Here is a 26,902-nt window from a genome sequence, read left to right as displayed (position 1 = left end):
AGGTTGAATTTAGCGTCTGCAGTCCTTTCCCAGATGGGGCTGGAGATGGGAAGAGAGGAGAGGGCTGAAATGTCAAGCTGCTGGGGTGGCTGAGCTTTGATGACAGAAGGGCAGCAGAGGCGAGCTGGCATTTGACCCCGTGCATTAATTACTGCCCTGTGGACCAATGTGAACGCATGAGAACAATGTGTCCCCAAAGGTGGGGACAGTGGTGGAGGGAGCAGCAGGACCGTACGTTGTAGTAGTTGTTGGAAGGCTGTTCCTCAGGTTATTACTCTTCCAGGGAAGATCACAGGAGGTTTTCATTTTCTGTTTGTATTTCTGTTTCTTTTACGTCTGGGGGTCAAAAGAGGGCCTCATGGTGTAGGTCAACTGAGATGTGTTTGTTTAAGAACAGGTTAGTCTGTGTACAAGACTGTGAAGGCCATGATTGGTAGAGCCAGTGTGGGAGCAAAGCCCCACGTTCACCAACTCTGGTTTTCTCATTGAGAGCCAAGAGGAGGTAGAACCCTGAGAGGGGAACTAACTTGCCTGGGACACACATGGAATAGTGACACGGGGCGAGCCCAGGCCTTAGCACAAGAAAGGAAAGGAGTGAGATGGAAGCTTCTGTTTCCAAACACCATAAAGAAATGCCTGTTAACCTTTAGAAACCGCTCCTGCTGGAGGCATGGGAATGCAAACAGATACTTATTTATATCTGAAAAGTAGAAGCCATGTGTCTGTCTAATAATGAGGAAACTAGTTAAATAAATGTGATAGACAAGATGAGGTTTTTTCCTGCCATTAAAATGTTTATGAAGAATTTTAAGAATGTGAGAAATGGCAATAATAAAGTTAAAAAGCAGCATATTGAACTGTATATACAGTTCTCTGATCTTCCTAAGTTTCATTAAGGGGGAAATTTAGGGTGGATGGTAGAATTCTAGAGACAATGCACCTGCCAGGCTAGATAGGGGAAGCCAGCGACATGTACCGGGATAGAAGGAGCCTCAGAGAGAGGATGGGGTGAGCAGATGGACTGGGCATTGAGCTGGAGACCTCAAACAAGTGCTTTCCCTTCCTCCAGGACAAAGAGGAGCTGGATGAAAAGATTTCTTACTTCAAAACCTACCTGGAGACCAAAGGGGTAGCCTTGAGCCAGACCACAGAGTTTCTTCCTTTCTATGCCCTTCCTTTTGTTCCCAACCCTATGGTGCACCCCTCATTTAAAGAACTCTTCCAGGTAAGTGTCAGCTTTTAACTCTTGTGTCAGGTCCTGGGTGACGTTGTGGTTTTACCTTCTATAAGCTGGGGGTTTCTGAATGATGATTTAAAAAACTAAAATTTGCTTCTGTTATTATTTTTAGTTATAGCCATAATTTTTTAGTCAGTCCCCTATTAGATGGTTAGTTAGGTTTGGTTTTTGCCATCCTGTACTAGCAGTGGTTTGCGACTTGTACATACATTAAATCTGGAAGAGTTACAGTAATTAACACTTTGTAATACCAAAAACTAGGAACAACCCAATTGTACACCAACAGGAGCATGCATAAATACATTGTGTTATATTCACACAATGGAATATTATACATCAATGAGAATGAATGAACTAAATCACACAATGATGAAATCTTAAGCTGGATACAAGAGAGGACAAGCTATGTGATTCACTTTACATATACATCAAAGCAAACAAAAGTAGTTTTTAGGCATATGTGTACCAGTGTTAAAATGTTACAGAAAGTTGGCCGGGCGCGGTGGCTCACGCCTGTAATCCCAGCACTTTGGGAGGCCGAGGTGGGTGGATCACTGGAGGCCAGAAGTTCGAGACCAGTCTGGCCAACGTGGGGAGATCCCATCTCTACTAAAAGTACAAAAATTAGCTGGACGTGGTGGCACGCACCTGTAATTCCAGCTACTCAGGAGGCTGAGGCAGAAGAGTTGTTCAAACCCGGGAGGTGAAGGTTGCAGTGAACCAAGAGTGCCACTGCACTCCATCCTGGGCAACAGAGCAAGACCTTGTCTCAAAAAAAAAAAATTACAGCAAGCAAGGATTCTCACCTGCTCGAATGGCAACTTTAAACTTTTTACATTATCACACATAGAATTGACTTTTCAGGATGTATAGTTCCGTGAATTTTAACACACGTTATGTTTTGTTTGTTTGTTTAATTGGTTTTTTTTGAGATAGAGTCTCGCTCTGTCGCCTAAGCTGGAGTATAGTGGCGCGATCTCAGCTCACTGCAACCTCTGCCTCCCGGGTTCAAGTGATTCTCTTGCCTCAGCCTCCTGAGTAGCTGGGGCTACACGCGCGCACCACCACGCCTGGCTAATTGTTGTATTTCCAGTAGAGATGGGATTTCACCATGTTGGCCAGGATGATCTTGAACTCGTGACCTCAGGTGATCCACTTGCTTGGCCTCCCAAAGTGCTAGGATTACAGGCATGAGCCACTGTGCCTGGCCTTGTTTGTTTGTGTTTTGGAGATAGAGTCCCATTCTGTCACCCAGGGCACTCTGTCACTCAATAGCAACTGATGCAATTCTTCCAAATCCCAGTACATTTCAGCATCCCGTTCAGTTATAATTCTGTAAAACAACTTTCATCCCTCCTGAATAGTATCTGCTAGACTGAAGGCTACTTAGTTGACTGCTTTCATTAAAGCAGGCCTTTTGTAGAGTAGCCTAAGTTGAAATTTTTGCTGTTTTTTCTTGATCATTCTAGATTTACCTACTTTCTCTCCCAGAAAGTTGAAGAAATAAGCATTAAGAAGGTGGTTAAATTTGGAAGGGTTCAGGTGTCTTGGAGGATTAAAACAAAGAAAATAATAAAATAAATTTTAAAAAATTAAAATTAAATTTAAAATTTCTAAAATAAATAATCTTGGAAGGGGACGGTAGATTTTCTCACAGTGAGACTTCCGTTCCTGAATATTCCGGCATAGGAGCATGGATAAAGCTTGGACCCAGGTGGCAGTAGAGCTGGCAGAATCAGGGATGGGGCCTAGCAGAGGCTGCAGCTGGCAGCTTGACTCACTCACATTTGGTGTTCCAAGATAGAGTTCAGCTTCTGGTGGTTTAAGGAATGTAATGACCTTCTGTATTCATGGAGATTGATTTTATTCCATTTTTTTCTTTTGTTAGTCTACGTATGTTCTTTTAATGGTAACATAGATATTTTTAGTATGTATACACAATAAAGTCAATTTTTTTTTTTTTTTTTTTTTGAGATGGAGTTTCACTCTTGTCGCCCGGGCTGGAGTGTAATGGCTTGATCTTGGCTCACTGCAACCTCCACCTCCTGGGTCCAAGTGATTCTCCTGCCTCAGGCTCCCGAGTAGCTGGGATTATAGGCACGTGCCATCATGCCTGGCTAATTTTTATATTTTAGTAGAGACGGGGTTTCACCATGTTAACCAGGCTGGTCTCGAACTCCTGACCTCAGGTGATCCGCCTGCCTCAGCCTCTCAAAGTGCTAGGATTGCACTAAGCCACCACGCCCAGCCATAAAGTCTAAATTTAATCTTTATTTTCTTCCAGAACATTCAGGGAACTCAGAATGCATTAACTTCATTCACCCCCTTTGCAATTTATGTACTTTTTTTTTTTCTCCACCAAGTATCTTAGTTATATATTTTAAATGTACAAATTAGGAAGTTTTACTATTTTATGCAATCAGTGTGTGTAGATTTTCCCTTATAGCTACCAGTATTTTTGTTTGTCATTCCATCTTGTGTTAATAACCTTCCATCTGGGATAGTTGTCTCCTCTTATTTAAGTACATGTCTTTAAAACCCCCTTTCCTTGAAGATCTCTTCTTTCAGTTCTTGTTTGACTGCAGTGTCTGTATTGCTTTCTCAGGTAGGATTTAGAATACTAGGTTTACAGTTATTTTCTCTTAGTACATTGAAGATACAAAGCTTAGCTAGACTGCACCATCTCCTAGCTCACATTGCTGCTGTTTTGAAGTTGGCTGTCAGTCTAATTGCTGTTCCTTTGTAGGTGATCCATCTCTTTTCTCTGGCCTCTGGGATTGTATCATTTCCCTACAGTGTTTCTAGGGATAGATTTCTATTTTTACTTGGGATTTGTTGGGTTTCCTGGATGTGAAGTTTTGTGTCTTTCAACAACTCTGAAAAATTCTCAGTTTGTATCTCTTTGTATATTACCATTCTCTTTATTATCGCCTAGATATCTGACTAAATGTATATTAGACTTATATTCTCCATGTCTTTTTTTTTTTTTCTTTGAGACGGAGTCTCGTTCTGTCGCCCGGGCTGGAGTGCAGCTCCGCCTCCCAGGTTCATGCCATTCTCCTGCCTCAGCCTCCCGAGTAGCTGGGACTACAGGCGCCCGCCACCTCGCCCGGCTAGTTTTTTGTATTTTAGTAGAGACGGGGTTTCACCGTGTTAGCCAGTATGGTCTCGATCTCCTGACTTCATGATCTGCCCGTCTCGGCCTCCCAAAGTGCTGGGATTACAGGCTTGAGCCACCGCACCCAGCTTCCATGTCTTTTTTATTAAAAAAATTATAAAATACACATAACATAAAATTTACCATTTTGTTTTTTTTTTTTTTTTTTTTTTTTAAAGAGATGGAGTCTCACTCTATCCCCCAGGCTGAAGTGCATGATTATAGCTCACTACAGCCTTGACCTCCTTGGCTCAAGTGATCCTCCCACTTCAACCTCCTGAGTAGCTAGACCGTAGGCATGCACTGCCACCATTTTGACCATTTTCGAGGGTTCAGCTGAGTGGTGCTAAGAACGTGCACATCATTGTGCTCACCATACATTTTAATATCTTATGTTTTCCTTCTCTTAATCTCTCTGGCTGTATTCTGGGTGATCTCTTCACGTCTGCCTTCCACTTCACAAACTCACCCTCCAGCTATGTTTAGTCTGTTCTTTAACCTTTTCATTGAATTTGTAATTTCAGTTAACTCTTTATTAGAAGTTTTTTGTTGTTGTTGTTTATTCAGATTTGCTGGAACATTTTTATAGTCTCTCATTCCTTCCTCTCTTTTATTTCTTTAACACATTAAAAATTTAGGCCAGGTGTGGTGGCTCACACCTCTAATCCTAGCACTTTGGGAGGCCAAGGTGGGCGGATCACCTGAGGTCAGGAGTTCCAGACCAGCCTGGCCAACATTGTGAAACCTCGTCTCTACTAAAAATACAAAAATTAGCCAGGCATGGTGGCTAATGCCTGTTATCCCAGCTACTCCGGAGGCTGAGGCAGGAGAATCTCTTGAACTCGGGAGGCAGAGGTTGGGGTGAGCCAAGATTGTGCCACTGCGCTCCAGCCTGGGCGACAGAGCAAGACTCTGTCTCAAAAAAAAAAAAAACTCCTTGGCTTCCTTGCTCTAATTTTCCTTCTGATTTTCCTCCTGTCTCTGACCATCTCTTCATTTAACAAATTGAGCCACCACGCCCAGCTAGGAAATGTTCTTATTCTCAGAGTTGAAAGCACAGAAAAAGTAAGAATGGTCAAGAAAAAATATAAGTGACTCATGTCCAGAGAGGCTTTATTTCAGTCTCATCCCTGTCGTTACCAGAGCATCATAAAGTAAGTAATTACATTGAAAACACATATTTGTTGGTTATACAAAATAGTAGTCAACAACAGAGCAATGTAACTGGAATTCTGCGTGTCCCAAGCATTTCGTTTTGTTTTTTGAGATGTAGCAGTCCTTTCCTGAGATTCTTCTCTGTGTGGTTGAGCATAGACTACCTAGAGTTGTAGCACTTGGGTGATTTCCCTAGGGCTGCCCTAACCGAGTACCACAGGCCAGGTGCCCTGAGATAGCAGACATTCATTGTCTTACAGTTCTGGAGGCTACAAATCTGAAATCAAGGTGTTGGCCGGGCTATGCTGCCCCTGAATCCTAGGGGAGGATCCTTCCTTTCCCCTCCCAGCTTCTGGTACCCCCAGGTGTTCTGTGACTGTGGCAGCATCATTCCAGTCTCTGTCTCCATCATCACATGGCCGTCTTCCTTCTGTGTCTGTGTCTAAATATTTCTTTCTAAATATGACACCAGTCATATTGGATTAAGGACCCACCCTACTCCAATGTGACCTTTATCTTAACTTTAATTACATTGGCAATGACCCCATTCCCAACGACCTCATGTTCTGAGGTACCAGGGGTTAGGATTTCAGCATGTATTTTGAGGGAACACAGTTCAATCCATAATAACACACATGTTATAAACAAAGTTATCATGCAGTATAAGGGAATTACACAATTTTTTAAAAATACAAGAACTCTCTGATTGGGCATGGGGGCTCTTGCCTGTAATCCCAGCACTTTGGAAGCCTAAGGCAGGTGGATAACTTGAGGTCAGGAGTTCGAGACCAGCCTGGCCAACATGGTGAAACCCCATCTCTACCAAAAAAAAAAAAAAATACAAAAATTAGCCAGGCTTGGTGACACTCGCCTGTAATCCCAGCTACTCAGGAGGCTGAAGCAGGAGAGTTGCTTGAACCTTGGAGGCGGAGGTTGTAGTGAACTGAGATTGAGCTACTGCACTCCAGCCTGGGTAACAAAGCAAGACTCTGTCTCAAAAAAAAAAAGAACTTTCTGTTCATCTGGCAGTATTTTTTCCAGAAATCAGATGACATACTGGCTAGAATGATTGGGTGGGGGTGGGAGGCATGGAGGAGGATACAGAGCTGGAGAAGCAGACAGTGGAGAAGGATGGAAAGGTCCAAGGGCCATGGGGCAGCATCCAAGAGGATGGTGGGTATGCATTTTTAGTGGCTTAGCTGCTTTTTTTGTGGAACTTCTTGGTTTGGGTAGAAGATATTTCTGTATAAAGGAGTATAAGGAAAATTGTCCTGAGACAAAGATAGTTACTTGTTATGTTTTTTTCTTATTTAAGTCATTAATTTTTTCTTCTTAATAAGCATTATTTGAGATAAATAATTTCTTTTTAAAGGATAAATCGTGTTAAGACTATATCATAATTCTTGACATGATGGGGTATTTGTCGCAGAAAATAGCTTCTGTCCTTTTTTCTTATCTAGATGAGGTTTGTGGAAATGAGTCCCTTTCTTGGGGAAACTCTCAGTAACTTAGTGATAATTGTTTATGTTATGCCTCCCAGTGCTGTGCGTGCCTAGACTGTACTGAACTATTTTTGGTATGCAGCCTAATAAGGTTCCTTGTCACGACTGTGTTTAAATCACGTGAAATATTCAAATCATGTTCAGGGTTATTTTTTCCCTGTTTATGAAAGAACTCTATTTTTTCTTCCTACTGTGGACACTTGAATCTTCTATAAATGAGTTGGTCAAATGTCCTAAACCTGTTTTTCACAGCCTCACATCACTGGCAAGACATTTTGCTTTTGGTTTCAGTCACTGTGCAGGGTTTTTTGGCCCAATGACCTCAACTTGATGATACTGTTGGTACTTAGTAATCTAATGTTTGTGTTTTTGTTCCCTTGTTTTTTTCTTTAGGATTCCTGGACTCCAGAGTTAAAGTTGAAGTTGGAAAAGTTTCTAGCTTTAGTATTTAAAGCCAGCAACACGCCAAAGCTTTTAACAATATATGTATCCTTTTGAAGCAAATAGAGACCACCTATGGTTTTAGAGCAGATTTTATTTAGAGTGGCACACTGGCTTAGGTTGCCTCATTAAATAGGGATAATTAATAGTGTTGCTTTCATATTTACAAGATCAAAGAATCATTAGTGGCAGGGCCTGCAGAGACCAACTTCTGTGTCATTAGGCCTCTGAGTCTTTCTTTTTGGCTAGGTCTTATTTTGATGTCATGTGGCTAGAAGCTGTCTTGGTAGAAAAGAAAGTTTGTCTTCTTGTAAAAGAACTCCTTGGGATAATTGTCCATTTGCAAAATATCACTTAACCACTTTTAAGGCCTTCAGGCCATGGCATATGGATCGGGTGACCATCTAACTTGTCATTCAAATTGGGATTTCTTTTTAAATAACTTTATTGAGGTGTAAAATCTACCCCTGGTAAGTGTACAATTTAATGCTTTTTGGCAAATGCACAGAGCTGTGCAGTATCACCACAGTCCAGTTCAAACTGGGACACTTTTGAGAGTAAAACGGGGCACTAACTGGACAAAGTACCAGGGTGACAGGTGTAAACAGAGCCTGTTTCAGGAAGAGCAGAACGTTAGGTCACCCAGCCCATGGAAGACTCATTTCCCAAAGGTTATTAGTCTTTAAAGACAAGTGTCTCCTTTTATTCGGAATAAAAATGTATCCAAAGTTATTTCATAACAAGAACATAATGTTTTGAATTATAAAATTGGTGATTGTTTTGTTTTATTTCATGAAAAATATAAGCTACTTTGCCACATAATACCTTCTGCTTCCTTTCTAACTCCAAAGCATTTGACTTTCTTGACCTAATTGAGGTTTTTTTGTCACTAGGATTCTATGCCGCTTTTCTTCTTGAGCTTCCTAAGCCTTCCCTGTTGCCCATCTTCAAATTCCTTAGGCTGGCCTGAGTCAAACAGACTGATCTACAGCTCTCCTCTCTGCCTGTGTATCCTTAAGGCTTTCGTTTAAATTCTTCTCTTTACCTACATACCATGATGTTGGCATATCCAATCCTTTTTCTTCCTAGAGTTTCATATACAGTAGTTTTCAGTGAAACTAGAACTTTTCAACTTGACTTAAAATTATTTGAACATGCTTTTAAAAGTATTTCTTGGCTTAATTTTTTTTTTTTTTGGATACTGCTCCTCTTGGAACAGGGCTACCCCATAGGCAGTGTGCCCAGAGTAGCTCAGCTTAATAATTATGGGTGCCAATATGTTAAGAATCTAATCAAAATGATTTACATGGTAAATTATATTAGTCATATTAATAATATATTAGTATATTCAAAACAGTACCTTACTGGGCCCTGTGACTTATGCCTGCAATCCCAGCAGTTTGGGAGGCTAAGGCGGGAGGATCACTTGAGCCCAGGAGTTTGAGTTCAGCATAGACAGCATGGCAAAATCCCATCTCTGCAAAAGTACAAAAAGTTAGCTGAGCCTGGTAGTGTCCACATGACTGTGGTCCCAGCTATTTGGGGGAGACTGAAGTGGGCAAATCACCTGAGCCCAGGAAGTTGAGGCTGCATTGAGCTGTGATCGTGCCATTGAACTTCAGCCTGGGCAACATAGTGACACCCTGTCTCAAAAAAATAAGAATAAAAAAAAATCATAGTACCTATTTTATAGGAAGATTATGAAGATTAAGTTAATACATATAACTTGTGTGAAACAGTCCAGTATATAGTAAGTGCTTGATAACTGTTAGCTATTAGCATTAGAGTTTTTAAGTACTTACCACCTTTCATCCTGTTCTACATGCTTTGAAGCATATGCTGAAATGTAGCAGGTCACTATAAATAACATTCTAATATTTTCCTTGTTACATGAAAATATATGCAATTCAGTTCAATACATTAAGCTTCTACTATGAGTCAAATATTGTTCTAGGATTTAGGGTTATAAAGAAAAGGCCAAGGTGTAATTCTCTTAGCCAAATTGGAGCTTTGGACAATAAAATGGGAGTCTGTGAGGCAAACACAGGAGGGATGGGAATTACAGGTAGAGGGAACAGCCTGTGCAAAGGCACTGAGACGGTGCCTGGGAAACTAAAATAATTTGATATTGCTGGAGCAGAGTATTGACATAGACAAACTCAGAGACTAGACAGGGCCTAGGTCATAAAGGTTTATGCAAAGTCCTGTAAGGAATAAGGAGCCTTTGAAGCATTTTAAACAGGAGAATAACAGTTGTACTGCAAAAAATCACTTTTTACTTCCTGATTATAAAATCAACTGTATTACTTACAGAAAATTTGGAAAGTACAGAAATGTATTTGATACAGACATACCCCCAAATTGTAATAAATGTAGGTAAATGTATGTGTGCGTATATTTCTATGTATTTTTATCAAAGGAAGAGAACATTGTCCCATATCATTAAATAGCCTTCAAAAGCAGGTTGAGTTCCCTCAGAGGTTTAAACAGAGTTACCACATGACCCAGGAATTGCAGTCCTAGCTATATACTCAAGATAAATGAAAACATACGTATGTCCACACAACAACGTGTACACAAATGTTCATAGTAACATTATTCATAATAACCAAAAATGCAAACAACCCAAATGTCTATTGTCTTATGAATGGATAAACAAACTGTGGTGTTATCCAAGTGATGGAATATCATTTGATATTATCCAGCCATAAAAAGGAATGAAGCACTGATTCATGCTGTAACATGAATGATCCTTGAAAGCGTTATGCTCACTGAAAGAAGCCAGTGGCAGGGACCAGGTATTATATGACTCTATTCATAACTTGTCCAAAAGAGGCAAATCTGGAGAGACAGAAAGTAGATCAGTGGTTGCCAGTGGCTGGGGAGAGCAGGGAAAATGGGAGTAACTGCAGTGAGTACAGGGTTTCTTTTGGAGGATGATGAAAATGTTCTAAAATTGATTGTAGTGATAGTTGCACAACTCTGAAAACCACTGAAATGTACGCTTTATTTATTTATTTATTTGTTTATTTATTTATTGAGTCAGAGTTTTGCTCTTGTCGCCCAGGCTGGAGTGAAATGGCGCGATCTCGGCTCACTGCAAACTCCACCTCCACGGGTTCAAGTGATTCTCCTGCCTCAGCCTCCCGAGTAACTGGGATTACAGGCACCCGCAACCACACCTGGCTAATTTGTGCATTTTTTCTTTTTTTGAGACAGAGTCTCACTCTGTAGCCCAGGCTGTAGTGCAGTGGCGCGATATCCGCTCATTGCAAGCTTCGCCTCCCGGGTTCACACCGTTCTCGTTCCTCGGCCTCCTGAGTGGCTGGGACGACAGGCGCCCGCCACCATACCTGGCTAATTTTTTTTTTTTTTTTTTTGTATTTTTAGTACAGATGTGGTTTCACCGTGTTAGCCAGGATGGTTTCAGTCTCCTGACCTTGTGATCCATCAGCCTTGGCCTCCCAAAGTGTTGGGATTACAGGCGTGAGCCACCACGCCTGGCCTGAAAGGTACACTTTAAATAGGTGAATTGTATAGTATGTGAATAAAACTGTTACCAAAAAATTGAGGAAAAGTTTAAGACAAATTAAGGGAAAAGAAACATGTTAAGTAACTGCCTTCAGTCATGCAGCCAGACATGTGGGAGCTGAGATTTGAACCCAGGCAGTCTGGCTCCAGCGTCCGTGGTCTTAGCAACACTGTGCTATGCTGTTTTCACCTCAATATCAGTTTCCTTAGGATCAAGCTTTCAATTGAAGTTAGAGTTGAAGTATGTATAAAATCAGATTTCCATTTTTAGTAGAATGGCTTGGTAGCAGTGGGGAAGGCCTTTGGAAGGGGATAGGAAGGGGATAGGAGGCTGTTGAAATAGTGCAAGACTTGAATTCAGACAGTGATAATTGAGATGGGGAGAAGAGGACTTGTTTGGAAGTGAGTCCGGTGAGTATGGAGAAGTTGCGTAGCTATTTATAGCAACAGGTGGAGCTGGCCCTCCCGCCCCGAGAACTCTGTTTCACCATGCTGCGGTGCTTTCTCACACTGGCCGCAGGATGTCCGATACCCCAAGTACTGTTCCCTGAATGCCTGTTTTCCTGAACTTCCTTTTCATCCCAGAAGGAGAATGGACAAAGTAACAAAGGTAAATCATCTAGATTTAAATTTGTCTAAAAACAACTTGGCCAGTTCAGGTTTTAAGTAGTAAGATGGGCGCAAAGATGGACATAATTCATGATTTTGGCTTTAAGAGTCTAAATATTTATGAAAGGCTTTGCAGTCATATTGATCTGCAGTTCCTTGAGGCCCATTTTCACGGGGGGCCAGTATTGTTAGCTTCGCCTTGCATATCAGATAGCTAAGCCTTGGGCAAATGAAGAGAATCCAATAATGTCCCAAAGGGAAGTAACTGCAACAGCAACACATTTTCCCTAGAAGGCATAGGGCAGCTTGGATAAGGAGAGAATTCTTTTAATTTAATTTATTTTAATTATTTTAATACGTTTAACTTTTACCTTGAACTGGTCAACTGGGGTCTTTGAAGACATATGGAGTACCCATTCTTATCAAGCATTTTCCGTTCCAAAGTAGGAATTCCAGCCTTCAGTTTGTAGCATAAAGTGTTATTTTCCATGGTCAATCATTTTACCAGGACTATTCACTTTTGAATAAGGTGAGAAAAAGTATAGTTAATATGAAGTTGGTGGCCACAGCTGGGGCACTGTGCCTCAGTTTTGCCTTTGATACTACATTGTGAAAGCTGCTTAAATGATGATGCTGGGAAGGGCCTGTGATGGTGTGTCCTCCTTCTGGTGAATATTGATGGCATAACCCTCAGTTCCCAGCAGGTGGAGTGTGACTACAGGAGATCTTGTTCCATGCACCAGCACATTTGCCCTTTCAAAGCAGAGTCATGTCAGAGAGGATTTCAGAACTTCCTGCCATTGGTTTTTCCTGTTTCTTTTTAGGGAATGAAACTCTTTTAAAGAAAGGAAGCATTAATTAGTAAATTATTTAGCTCTTTGCTCACCAGGGAGTTGGCAGTTGAGCAATGGGATTTGTCAACCTCAGGGAGAGCTTGGGTTTGGGTTTGTCACTCAAGATGGCTTTGGCAGCGTCAGCCTTTGAGAAGGCTTTGGATGCTTGGTTTCGCTCTTGGTAGCCTCAGGCATCCCCAGCTCAGCCATTCTAAGTGTGCTACTGGTTCTGCCGGCCAGGCTGACCCTTCCGTCCCTCAGAGGGGACAGGCCCTGCCGACCCTTCATGGAGGGGCAGGGCTACAGATGTGGCCCCACGGGATCAACCTAGACTGCTCCAAGGGTCGCAAGAGCACCGTGAGTCTTGGAGCTCCCCAAGGTTGCCCTGCCCCCAGCACAGTATGTGGAGGAAGAGTCCCAGTCTGCATCCTCAGCCCTCAGGCCCGCTCTCTCAGTTCTAACCTGGGCCCAGGCCTTGGCCAGGGTGCATCGCGGGCCAGTTTACTCACATCCAACACAGCTAGTATCTTCGACTGGGCTGGGAATTTGGATCTCGCCCTGCAGCTCCTGGAAATGCACCTCAGCCCACTGTTCCATTACTGCCTGACAGACCATCCCGACTTGGTGGCACAAAACAACGACATTCACTTACAATGGTGGTGATGAGCCTGCATGGTCTGGGAGCTGTGGGCTCAGTGAAGCTGTTCTCCCCCAGCATGTCTCTCCTGTGCAGTCAGGTGGAGCGGGGTGGGGCCAACTCCAGGCACTCATATGCAGAGTGGTGGTCGGTGCTGGCTATCACCTGGGGTCTCAGCAGAGGCCCTTGACGAGAACACCTCTGTGGCCTTTCCTTGTGGCCTGGGCTTCCTCCAGGCATGTTGCCTGGGTTCCAAGGATGAATGTCCCCAGAGAGAGCCAGGAGGAAGCTGTACCACTTTTTCTAACCCAGCCTCTGAAGGAAGTCAGTCATATCTACTGCATTCTGTTTCATGCAAGTGAATTACTTAGGCCCCCTCACCTTCAGAGAAAGATTACATTCCTCTTCTTGATGGGAAGGAGGTTGTGTCAAAGACTGCAGGCATTTTAAAACCACCACCACACCCTGCATCCCTGGACCCTAGAGAACTGCCTTAGTTGTTAGTTAAATCTGCCAAGTTGCTGTTCTGAACTAGCCTTTGGACACCCAGGCAGTGGGGGCGGGAAGGTGGTGAGAGACTTCTCCCTGGTTCCTGAGTTTCTGCAGCTCATGTGCCACTAGCATACACTTCCATTTTTGAGCATAGCTTTTTTCTGGGAGCATTATGTCAATCTGATAAGTGGCCCAGTTTTGCAGATCAAGTAAACATGGGAAGGGGAATGCAAATAAAAGAGCTGTGTTTCTCTACAGGTTTTTAATGTTGGAATTTCAGTAAGGAGACGAGTTTTTAAGCCTTCTTTAGGGTTGATTTTAACTGAGTTTTCTGGAAGCCAAGCAGAATGGCTGTGGATTTGAGTCTCACAAGCAAAGTGTGTCTGTGGCGGGGTGAACTCTGTAATGCGGTGTTGCTATGGAGACTGGAGATTCGCATTTTGGGCCCAGGCATGAGAGTCATTTGTCACCCCCTTGTCTCCTCATCCTGCAGCTAAGGCTGCAGTAACCAAAGGCACAGACATGCCCCCAGTTTAATTTAATTCTAGACTCAGGCATTGTTTTAAATGAACTGGTTACGTGATATCATTGTTCTGTATATCTTGATAGGAAGTTTTCATGCCTAAAGTGAGATTGCCGTAAGCTTTTAAAGAAGGAAAGAAAGGTACTTGCAGCAGAAACTTCTCTCAAAAGGAATTACGTTTGAAATGTTGTATGGAATAAAACAGGTTGACTATATAGTAACATCGGATTATTATTTTACCTAGTCACTTAAAAGGATACGGAAATAGTATCTTTTGGCATTTCTAGCATGAATTGATTCAACCCTTTCAGAAAATGAGCAGTTGATCATTTTTCTGGAGTTTGGAGCCCTAAACAGTATTTTAAAAAATAATGACTCATATTCATAAGTTATATTGTAACTTTCTTCATCCAGTATCTGTGGATTAGCAAAGTAGCAAAGAGATAATTTTATCTGAATAAAACAGGAAAGAGTATATCATTATAAAGACAGAGGAGTTAATTTTAGCTTTTCATAGTGGGTGAGAAAAACAATTCCATATTTAAAAGTTGATCATTTTGTCTTGAGCAGCCAATTAAAATCTCATTTACCCTTAAAAAAAAAAAAAAATGCAGTGCCCTAAGTGAAGTAGAAAGGTTAGAAAAGAAAGCCTCAGTGATGGGGGAGAGATTTACATCACTGTTATGTCAGTAGTTTGGGATATGAAGAGTCTCAGTAAAACTCACTGGCATGACTAAGATGGTTTTATTAAAATAACATGAAGGTTATAATAAGACATCTCCATTAAAAGTTGAGGTCTTGCCACTAGGCGTGGTGGCTCATGCCCGTAATCCCAGCACTGTGGGAGGCTGAGGTGGGAGGATAGCTTGAGGCCAGGAGTTTGTGACCAGCCTGGCCAACATGGTGAGACCCTATTGCTACAAAAACTAAAAAAAAATTAACCAAGTGCAGCGATGCCCATCTGAAGTCCCAGCTACTCAGGAGGCTGAGATGGGAGAATGGTTTGAGCCCAGGAGTTGCAGCGAGCTATGATTGCACCAAAGTCTGGCATGGTGACAAAGCCAGACTCCATCTCAAAAAAAAAAAAAAAAAAAAAAAAAGAAGAGGAAGTTGAGGTCTTGCATGGCAAGGCATCTTGGCTTAGCTGTTCTTGTCTCATAAAACTTTTGACAGGGAAAATAGAAAGTCCTGTTTAATGCTCTGAAATAAAGCTGATGTGTTTGAGCTGTCACCCAAATAGCTTATAGTCACGGACAGGTCTTGTTTGTAGCTAAAGTATCTGCGAGGTGATGTCTCTGGGTAGCAGGCTGTCCTCCTAAAGAGTATACAGTTGTCCCTCAGTTTCTATAGGGATTGCTTCCAGGACCCCCACAGATAACCAAAGTCCACAGATGCTCAAGTCCTTTATATAAAATGGCATGGTATTTGCATACAACCTACACACGTCCTCCCATATACATTAAATCATCTCTGGATTACCTATACCTAATGCAGTGTAAATGCTGTGTATATTGTTGTTATACCGTTTTGTTTATGACATGAAAATGATATGGAAAAAAAGTCTGTATGTGTTCAGTACAGGTGCTTTTTTCCCGAATATTTTTGACCTGAAGTGGTTGAATCCATAGATGCAGTACCCATGGATATGGAGTGCTGACTGTATTTAAAAATGGTCACAAACATTTCAGCCCTGTTACCTGCTTCTCTGTTTCCAATAGGCTGCAGGCAGTTCGGCCTTTTATCCCTGAGATGTGCCACACTTTGAAATTGTCGTAAATTCTGATCCTGGGTTCCCAAGGCAAAAGTTCCACAGATAATCTCTTTATGTTTAGTAAATTGCAGAATGAACTTCTGGGGGAAAGGGTTCCTTTGTGCAGTCCAGAGGGACTGCTTTGGGGACATTCACATTGGTGGTTTCGGAGATCACTGAGCCTAGCTAATGGGTTTTGGTACTCGATTTATCATGTACCACTTGGTCTGTGTTGAGAAAGTTTGCATAGATGTTCTCCAATACTTACTACTGCAATATGGGATTATGAATAGTAATCTGTAGAATTTTCATCTTTAGAAGTTTTAGCTGATCTAATTTTGAACTATATATATATGAAAAACTTTATTTGTATTTATTTACTTTTTTGAGACAGTTCTGTTGCCCAGGCTGGAGCGCAGTGGCGTGATCTTGGCTCACTGCAACCTCTGCCTCCTGGGTTCATGCCATTCTAGTGCCTCAGCCACCCGAGTAGCTGGGATTACAGGCGCGTGCCACCGTGCCCAGTTAATTTTTGTACTTTTAGTAGAAACGGGGTTTCACCATGTTGGTCAGGCTGGTCTCGAACTCCTGGCTTCAAGCAATTCACCCGCCTCGGCTTCCCAAAGTGCTGGGATTATAGGTATGAGCCGCCATGCCCCACCTGAAACAAATTTTTTTTTTTTTTTTTTTTTGAGACGAAGTCTGGCTTGGTTGCCCAGCCTGGAGTGCAGTGGCATGATCTTGGCTCACTGCAACGTCCTCCTCCCGGGTTCAAGCAATTGTCCTGCCTCAGCCTTCCAAGTAGCTGGGATTACGAGAGTCCGCCACCATGCCTGCTGATTTTTGTATGTTTGGTAGAGACGGGTTTCCCCATGTTGGCCAGGCTTGTGGTTTGGGGGCAGTGCTACCTCCTTTCGTCTAAAATGTCCTTCAAGAAAGAGGGAAAGTGGTATGGGCAAAGAAGTGCTAATACCGATGGGGATTTGCCTGTTTCTGCCGAGACCAGGGCGGCTTGGCTTCAGTGTCTTTAGGGCTGCCCATGGGGGGATTCCGAGCTGATAATCCTGAGCCTTCCAAGCTACTTGCTCTAAGGCCTGGTGGGAGTGCTTTTATGCTTTACCAAACTGGCATAATGATGGAATCTCTTCTGGATTCTTATTTTTCCTAGCATGAGTCAAGTAACCCAAAGTTTTATTTAAAATAAAGAAGTGTCCTGCAGATATGAATTGTCCCCTAGACGACTTCATAATACAAAAACAGAAAAAGACACAGGTTTGATTTAGGCATTTTGTGAGCTCAGTACAGAATAAAACATTTCTTTTTTTTTGAGGCAAAGTCTCGCTTTGTTGCCCAGTTGCCCAGGCTGGAGGGCAGTGGCACGATCTTGGCTCACTGCAACTGCTGTCTCCCAGCTTCAAGTGATTCTCATGCCTCAGCCTCCTAAGTAGTTGGGATTATAGGCGAGCACCACCATGCCTGGCAAATTCTTGTATTTTTTTAGTAGAGATGGGGTTTCACCATGTTGCCCAGGCTGGTCTCCAACTCCTGGCCTCAAGTGATCTGCCCACCTCGGCCTCCCAAAGTGTTGGGATTATAGGCATGAGCCACCACCAGCCCTAGAAATGTTTATTTTCTTAGACATAGAGAACTAAAAGAAATTGCATGAGATTCAGTCAAGGGAATAAATTTTCTTAGGAAACCCAGTGAGGATTGAGTTGAACTTCCTGAAAAGGAAGTTTTAAGTCAGTTGGTTATAAAGCACTATGTAAATAAATGTGGCATAAAATAGAAGTAAGTGTGAAACACAAATGGTGTCAAGTTTGTTACAACAAAACATTCTGACAGTAAATATGGTAGTTCTTTGAGAAGAATACAATTATTTTTTCATATTGTGGATTTGTATTGATGTTGTTTTTTTATTTTAATATAAACTGTCTTCCTAGAAATGTTGCAGCAGCTCCACCAGCAGCTGGTTGAAGCTGAACGTAGGTCAATGACATACCTCAAACGGTACAATAAGATCCAGGCTGACTACCACAATCTTATTGGAGTCACAGCGGAACTGGTGGATTCTCTAGAGGCCACAGTCAGCGGCAAGATGGTAAGGAAGACCCCCAGTTGTGTGTATGTCTGTTTGGCAATGAAGAAGGCTTATGGGCATGGACTATGTTGATATGGCAGATGGAGTCTGCCTCTCTCCATTCCAAGCCATTGGCACCTGCCGCTCTGTTTCCAAAAGCCAACATGCATGAAGGAGATAAGGCCGATATTTTTTACTGTTTTTATCAAGCTTCTTGCAGTGTTTTATCCATTTTTCTTAACATACTGTCTGCTATATCTGTATTTCTCTACCTTATTCTTTTTTTCCTTTTTTTTTTTTTTTGAGGCGGAGTTTTGCTCTTGTTGCCCAGGTTGGAATGCAGTGGCGTGATCTCAGCTTACTGCAACCTCCACCTCCCAGATTCAAGTGATTCTCCTGCCTCAGCCTCCCTAGTACTGGGATTACAGGCATGTGCCACCACACCCAGCTAATTTTGTATTTTTAGTAGAGACGGGGTTTCTCCATGTTGGTCAGGCTGGTCTCGAACTCCTGACCTCAGGTAATCTGCCAGCGTTGGCCTCCCAAAGTGCTGGTATTACAGGTGTGAGCCACTGCATCTGGCCCTTTTTTGAGAAAATATTTTTCAAAAAATTGAGACATGGTCTGTTGCCCAGGCTGATTTTGAACACGTGGGCTCAAATGATCCTCCCACCTTGGCCTCCCAAAGTGCTGGGATTAAAGGTGTGAGCCATCGCGCCCAGCGTCTACCTTATTAATATTAGCAAAGGATAAGTCTGGCGAAGAAAAATATGTGCTGGCAAAAAAATGAGGGGGACATGTCCTGCTGTCACGTAGGAAAGCCACTGATTTTCTAATATTGGTTTCATATCCAGCTACCTTTCTAAATCCCATTAATCTTGAGTTTTTTTAATTGATTCTTCTGTATTCTAGATTGACAGTCATGTTATCAAATAATATTTGTGTTTTGCTTTTAAAATTTATCTTAACTTTTCTTAGTACATTGGCTATGGCCTGTGGGATATTGTTGAATAATGTCATCATGGGCATCTTTATCTCATTCCTGACTTTTTATAAAGTACGATAAAATCTATTTGTGGACATACAGATTTTTAAAAAATTGAAGTAATTGTAGATTCACACTGCAGTTATAAAAAATAATTCAGGCCAGGCACAGTGGCTCACACTTGTAATCCCAGCACTTTGGAAGGCTGAGGTGGGAGGATCACTTGAGGCCAGAAGTTTGAGACCACTCTGGTCAACATGGTGAGACCTCTGTCACTAAAAATATACAATTAAAAATAGAATTAGCCAGGCATGGTGTCTCACACCTGTAATCTCAGCACTTTGGGAGGCCAAGGCGGGCAGATCATCTGAGATCAGGAGTTCAAGACCAGAGCCCTGGCCAACATGGCGAAACACCGTCTCTACTAAAAATACAAAAATTTGCTAGACGTAATGGAGCACATCTGTAATCCCAGCTACTCAGGAGGCTGAGGCAGGAGGATCTCTTGAACCCGGCTGGCAGAGGTTGCAGTGAGCCAAGATTGCGCTACAGCCTGGGCGACAGAGTGAAACTATGTCTCAAATAAATAAATTAAATTTACTTTAAAAAAAGATGGATCAGAGGAGGAAAGCTGGACTCTTTACTAACCTTTTTAATGTAAAAGAACCGCATTCTCATAGTAAAAGATTGAAACAATTCAGAGAAGCGTATGGTAAGGAACAAAAGCTCCTTCACCACAATGCTGTAGATTCATTTCCTTATTGATGTTCAAGACTGACATTGTCTTGTATATTATTTTAGAACATTTCTCTGCATGTGTGTGTGTGTGTACACACACACGTACAGCATTTGTACACTTAGTTGGGATCATATGATTCATTACTCTTCTGAAACTTGCTATTTCTCTTTCGATACATCTTGGAGATCTTTCCACATGATCAGATCCACCTCATTCTTTTTAATTCTTGTATACAATTCCATTATAAGAGTGAATCATTATCAGATCTCTGGTGATGAACATTTAGATTTTTTGTTTTTTTGTTTGCTATAACAAAAAATGTTGTGGTGGACATCCTTGTGTATACTGTACATCTTAATAAAATTTTTTTTTTTCTTTTTTTGAGACGGAGTCCCACTTTGTCGCCCAGTCTGGAGTGCAGTGGCAAGATCTCCCCTCACTGCAAGCTCCGCCTCCTGGGTTCACGCTATTCTCCTGCCTCAGCCTCCCGAGTAGCTGGGACTACAGGCGCCCGGCCAATTTTTTTGTATTTTTAGTAGAGACGGGGTTTCACATTGTTAGCCAGAGTGGTCTCGATCTCCTGACCTCGTGATCCGCTCACCTCAGCATCTTGATAAAATTCTAAAAGTAGAATTGCTAGGGCAAAGGTTTGGGCATGAGCATTTGGATAGAGGTTGCCCAATTATTTGTCCTAAAATGTCAACACACGGCAACACCAAATAGGATTAAACTTTGAAATCTTTTGTCAGTTTGGTAAGTAAAACTTGGCATTCTGCATATTTTAATTTAGATTTCTTTAATTATGTATGAAGCTGAGTATATTTTCATGTATTGTTCTTGGCCATATGTATATTTATTTATTTATTTTTTTGGTCAGCCATGCATCTTCTTTCCTCATTCTCCTGTTTCAAGCAAGAAAGTGACGTGATCAGATAGGCTTGTTAGAGAAATGGTTCTGCTAGCAGTTTCGGAAGTTAAAGGAGGAAACAGTTTCAGGACTGAAGGTTTGATCCAAAGTCTCAAAAGCCACAGAAAACTCCAGAGGAAGAGAACTGAAAAGCATCCAGTGTTTTTGACACTTAGAAGTTCACTGGTTGTGAGCCTTGCCACGCGAGTTTCCATGGAGGAACGCAGGTGGAAAGCTGGTCTTGGTTGTGAGCTTTGCCACGCGAGCTTCCATGGAGGAACGCAGGTGGATAGCTGGTCACATTGTATTGAAAGGTGAAGGTGGGTTGAGACAGCAAACATAAGCAGTTCTTTCAAGGACTTTGGCTATAAAGAGAAGCTGTTGAGAGGGTGATTGATAGATAAGGATCTAGGGTGAAAGAAGAAGAAGAAGAAGATCTAGGGTAGAAGATGGGGAAGGTATGTTTTTAATATGAAATATATGTGAACGTGTTTCTAGTTGTAGGAAAGGAATAAGTATAGAAAGAAAGGTTAAAAATACAAGATGAAAAAGGTATGTTTTTTGTTCATTTGTTTGAGATAGGGTCTCACTCTGTTGTCCAGGCTGGAGTGCAGTGGTGCAATCACAGCTCACTGCAGTCTCGACCTCCCAGGCTCAAGTCATCCTCTCACCTCAGCCTTCTAAGTAGCTGGGACTACAGGTGTATGCCACCATGCCTGGCTAATTTTTATTTTATTTTTATTAAAGGTGGTATTTCACTATGTTACCCAGGCAGGTCTCAAGCTCCTGAGCTCAAATGATCCGCCTGCCTGAGCCTCACAAAGTGCTGGGATTACAGGCATGAGCCACTACGCCAGGCCTGAAAAATGAATGTTTAAATTTTAATACTACAGAAATTTACTATAGGAATTCAGAAGGAATGGACTCAGGATAATGTAGGAGATCTAGCCCTGGGATGCGGTCCCTTTTTCTCTGAGTCACTTCAAATGTAGCTGTGCAACAAGGGATGACAGACTTCTGCCGAAGGATGGACAGAGCCTTTTTTTTTTTCTTTTTTTTGAGATGGAGTCTGGCTCTGTCGCCCAAGCTCGAGTGCAGTGGCGCTATCTCGGCTCACTGCAAGCTCCGCCTCCCGGGTTCACACCATTCTCCTGTCTCAGCCTCCCGAGTAGCTGGGACTACAGGCGCCCGCCACTGCGCCTAGCTAATTTTTTGTATTTTCAGTAGAGACGGGGTTTCACTATGGTCTCAATCTCCTGACCTCGTGATCTGCCCACCTCGGCCTCCCAAAGTGCTGGGATTACAGGCATGAGTCACCGCGCCCGGACAGAGCCTTTTATGTGGCTGAAGCAGACCAGAAGTTTCTAGTGGATAGGCAGGAGGCCCAGGAGGAGAGAAAAGGGCCCAGCCCTTTCCAGCTCCGCAGGGGTGGAGTAGCCCTGCTTCCCATGCAGGCTGGGGGGATGGCCTTCCTCCCATGCAAGGGTATGAGCAAGGGGTGGGAAAGCAGCCGCTTCTACTGCCATGTGGAAGTTTCCCCTGGTGGAATCATGAAGATGTGGAAGAGGAGGCTCTTTTCCAATTATCATGCGTAAAGAAAAGTGTGGAAGGTTGTATACTTTTTAATAGTCGTTATCTGCAGGGATTGGTTTGTGGGGGAAGGGTGGGATTCAGGAGAGGTTGTGGTACTTGTACATTGAAATGAGCATACATTATTTTTCTAAGAAGAAAATAGATGAAAAAAATTCCAAGGTGACCACTTTCGATGTTGTATGTCAGTCCTGCATTCTCGTAGCTGGTGAGAGAGGCACAAGAGATGCTAAAGGAGAATGCAGGATCCAGCAGCATTGATGGCAACAGCAGCTTGGCCACACATGGTCAAGCACTGGATAGTTGATTAAAAGTGTTTCCATCACTCATTCAGCAAGCACTGGCTGAGCCACCTGTCATGTGCCAGAGATATCTGTGACCTCATTTACCTGCTCACTGCAACTGTTACAATAAAGGTGTGGAAAGTGAGAGGCAGAGCTGTTGGTCTTCTCGAGTCCAGGACTTGAGCCCTGATCTTCAGATATGAAGCTTGGCTCTCTTTCCCCCACATTATGGTTGTCCAGTGACTTTGTTGTTTATTTGTAATTTACCAAAATGGTTTAGGATCTGTTTATTCTACATGACAGTGGAGATAGCTGAAGTGGAGTTAGATAATTTGCGTCTGATGTCTCATGAGCACACCTGCAGTGTGTTAGCACCTTGTTCTGTCAGGGCCAGTGCTTTCTGTCCTCCCAGGAACTCTGATGTTAAAGAAAATGATTATTTTTCTAGCTTATAACAGAAAGCTGTTGAGAGACCACTCTAATAATTGCCAGCGTGCCTCAGGTGTCCCTCGGTGAATTTCATGCCGTCACCAGATGTCTTTGTGTCCTCCTTGCAGATCACCCCTGAGTACCTCCAGAGCGTCTGTGTCCGCCTGTTCAGTAACCAGATGCGGCAGAGCCTGGCGCACAGTGTGGACTTCACGAGGCCTGGGACGGTGAGGCTCTGCGCTCAGGGCAGGGTGCCTGTGGTCTATCCCCCCAAATTTAAAAAGAATGTAACTTTAAAAATAGCCTGAGAAGATAACGTGCCAAAGACTGCATTTAAGCTGCCTTTGGAAGTCTAGAAACTCGTAGAAGGAAAATAAATCTGTTTTAGAAGAAGGTACAGCTGAAAGCTGGCCTCCTAGGGAGAGTGAGGAGAGAGGCATGTTCTGCTACCAGTTGCAGCCACTCAGTGGGGGCTCCCAGGGTTGAGATCAGTAGGAATGGATGGAAACTTTATTCTCCTTTTTTTTTTTTTTTTTTGAGAAGGAGTCTCGCTCTGTCGCCCGGGCTGGAGTGCAGTGGCCAGATCTCAGCTCACTGCAAACTCCGCCTCCCGGGTTTACGCCATTCTCCTGCCTCAGCCTCCCGAGTAGCTGGGACTACAGGCGCCCGCCACCTCGCCCGGCTAGTTTTTTGTATTTTTTTAGTAGAGACGGGGTTTCACCGTGTTAGCCAGGATGGTCTCGATCTCCTGACCTCGTGATCCGCCCGCCTCGGCCTCCCAAAGTGCTGGGATTACAGGCTTGAGCCACCGCGCCCGGCCTTATTCTCCTTTTTTAATAGCATTGCCATGGTGGAAGTTGTGTGGTCTAAAGCAGGGGCACTTTTTTCCCCCTAACTTTACTTGGAATAATTGCAAAATTACAAAAGTAGCACAAAGGACACTGGTATACCTTTTACCCAGATTCGCCAACTGTTAGCATTGGCCCCTTCCTTTGTTGTGTCTCTACACATACGTGAATATGCACACATAGGCACACAATCTGTTTTCTGAACTATTTGAAGATAAATTGTATATATTATGACTCTTTACTCCTAAATACTTCAGTGTGTATTTCTTAAGGTTAGGAATATTCTCTCATATAACTATACAGTTACCAACTTCAGTAAGTTTAACATTGATACAGCCTTCTTATCTATTGTCCGTTTTCCAATTTGGTAGTTGAGTCAACAATGTCCTTCATTGCATTTCCTGTCCTCTGGTCATCTAGGGTCAGTTGTCACATTGAGTTGGCGCAGCTCCTAGCCTCTTCTAATCTCGAACATTTCCTCAGCCTTTCTTTGAGTTACATGACATTAACATATTAGAAGAGTATAATTTTCCCCCTTTAAAAAAAATAGAACATTTCGCTGGGTGCGGTGGCCCATGCCTATAATATCAGCACTTTGGGAGGCCAAGGGGGTGCAGATCACCTGAGGTCAGGAGTTCAAGACCAGCCTGGCCAACATGGTGAAACCCCATCTCTACTAAAAATACAAAAACTAGCTGGGCGTTGTGGCGGTCGCCTGTAGTCCCAGCTACTCGGGAGGCTGAGGCAGGAGAATCGCTTGAACCCGGGAGGCAGAGGTTGCAGTGAGCTGAGATTGTGCCATTGCACTCCAGCGTGGGGGACAAGAATGAGACTTCATCTCAAAAGAAAAAAAAAAAAAGAACATTTTTCCTTTTGTGTTTGATGTTTCCTTGTAATCAGAGTCAAGTTCCCTGAATCACCTACGCCAAATGTGACCTCAGTGATCGTGTGTCCTCCTTAGGCTAGCACACCTGGAGGCCCATGGTTTTGAGGCAGGCATTCTTCACCAGGGGAGACACCAGTGTCTCTCGAACTCTTCAAAGTACAGGAACCCACAGGCCAGGAGCTCACGCCAACCTGCTGCCGCATTCGCAGGCTGGGTGAGTGAAGCCAGCTGTATAGATTTGTTGTTGTTGTTTTTTTTTTTTTTTTTGAGACGGAGGAGTCTGGCTGTATAGATTTGGAATGAGGCTCTGTGTGATCCTGAGGCACCCATGTGGGTCAGAGCCACAGCTTTTAAATAAGGGTTTGCACATTAATGTAATACTAGAGTCTTAATAAACAGAAGCCTTTTTTTTTTAGTATTTTAAAGAAAATTTATACCCTACCTAATTCTCAAGTAGATTTGAAGAAGTTTATTATAATATGAGAAAATGTAAATATGAGAAAGGAGAAGATGGAAAATAAAAATAAGTAAAGAAATTGTGGTTATGGCTGGGCGCGGTGGCTCAAGCCTGTAATCCCAGCACTTTGGGAGGCCGAGACGGGCGGATCACGAGGTCAGGAGATCGAGACCATCCTGGCTAACACGGTGAAACCCCATCTCTACTAAAAACTACAAAAAACTAGCCGGGCGAGGTAGCAGCGCCTGTAGTCCCAGCTACTTGGGAGGCTGAGGCAGGAACGGCGTGAACCCGGGAGGCGGAGCTTGCAGTGAGCTGAGATCCGGCCACAGCACTCCAGCCCGGGTGACAGAGCGAGACTCCGTCTCAAAAAAAAAAAAAAAGAAATTGTGGTTAAAGGAAAATAAGGGTGGGAAAAATAAAAGTAAGCAAGGGCTAAGACTGGTACAAAAAATGCGTGCTGCAAGTTGTTCCTCCGGAAAGGTGGGCTGCAGATTAGGCTCTGAGCTTTCTAGCAGTCTATGCAAAGAGGGAAACATGAGCAGTTGTATGATTCCCAGTGCTTATAAAGCAGGAGAGGGCAGTTACATAACTTTTATTATGTAACATTTCCTGTATCCAAAACAACATATGTGCTGCATATGCAGGCTAGGAACCATGACAATAAAACAAACTCCCACAAGTCTGCCACATGTGGCCCGAAATAGACCATTTCCGTGCTGCTAAAGTTTTCTACCCTTCAGACTTCTTCCAAGTAGGTGTATTACTTATATAATTTAAAAACAAGTTTAAATGTTTTTTTTTTTTTAAACTGGATGGTCAGATAACTGCTTCACATAGTTATTCCTGGTGCTAAAACCCGGGGATAGTCTCTTGAGTCAGCAGTTTCTATGGATCTTCATAGAAAGCACGTAGTCATGTGCTGAAGAGCAGGCGGCCTTGACCACTTCCTCTCAGCCTAACAGAAATATCTCAGAATGGCTGGCTCTGTCAGCTGTTCCACACACGTGGACAGACAGATGGTAGAAGCAGAGTCTTTGGGACATGGCTGCGGTGATTTTAGCATGCCGAAATCTTAGAGAATCAGCCATTTTTAAAAGGTCAGTAAAGTCACCATTGGATATGCAAGTCTTAGAAAAGTAACTTCCTCATGACCCCTCCAGAAGAAGGACTTTAAGCCACATCCCCGAGAATATGGCTGACCCTCTGTCTACTGTCCAATTAACATTCAGACAGTTAGGACGCAGAGTGTGCTTACCGAAAATTGTGGCTTTCTCATAGCAATTAGCATGGCAGGATCTGTGTCTACTAGGAGCACTCCTTTCATCCTCCTTCCCATTTATTTGTTAATTAATCAAAGGTTTAGTGTTTTCTAGGTTCAGTTTATAAAATCCGATTATATCTTTTTTTTTTTTTTATGAGACAGAGTCTCACAATGTTGCCCGGGCTGGAGTACAGTGGCACAATCTCAGCTCACTGCAAGCTTCGCCTTCCGCGTTCACACCATTCTTCTGCCTCAGCCTCCCGAGTAGCTGGGACTACAGGTGTCCGCCACCACACCCGGCTAATTTTTTTGTATTTTTAGTAGAGACGAAGTTTCACGGGATGGTCTCGATCTCCTGACCTCGTGATCCGCCTGTCTCGGCCTCCCAAAGTGCTGGGATTACAGGCATGAGCCACCATGCCCAGCCGTTGTGTCTTATATATACAAGCCATCCTTATATTCCCATCTTCTATAGAAGAAGTGACGTATCCAGTTTATTTAAAACTGATGTTGGGGCCGGGGGCGGTGGCTCAAGCCTGTAATCCCAGCACTTTGGGAGGCTGAGA

General features: G+C 43.0%; 1 protein-coding gene across 6 annotated transcripts in view; it reads left to right on the top strand.

Moving 5' to 3' along the window:
- Positions 1–26,902, top strand: part of ARMC9 (armadillo repeat containing 9) — a 184,868-nt gene that overhangs the window by 18,457 nt on the left and 139,509 nt on the right. For all 6 annotated transcript variants that reach the window (XM_017886383.1, XM_017886380.1, XM_017886385.1 and 3 more), the window contains 5 exons: positions 1,070–1,225; positions 7,445–7,537; positions 11,609–11,633; positions 17,811–17,968; positions 23,010–23,108. In XM_017886383.1, the coding sequence (XP_017741872.1) occupies positions 1,070–1,225; positions 7,445–7,537; positions 11,609–11,633; positions 17,811–17,968; positions 23,010–23,108 (531 nt within the window). The remainder of the gene's footprint in view (positions 1–1,069; positions 1,226–7,444; positions 7,538–11,608; positions 11,634–17,810; positions 17,969–23,009; positions 23,109–26,902) is intronic.

This window comes from Rhinopithecus bieti, unplaced genomic scaffold (genome assembly GCF_001698545.2).
Source record: "Rhinopithecus bieti isolate Rb0 unplaced genomic scaffold, ASM169854v2 scaffold_13704, whole genome shotgun sequence".
In the NCBI taxonomy this organism is placed as follows: Eukaryota; Metazoa; Chordata; class Mammalia; order Primates; family Cercopithecidae; genus Rhinopithecus; species Rhinopithecus bieti.
Note: the sequence above shows the minus strand (reverse complement) of the source record. Positions and strands in the feature narration are given on the sequence as shown.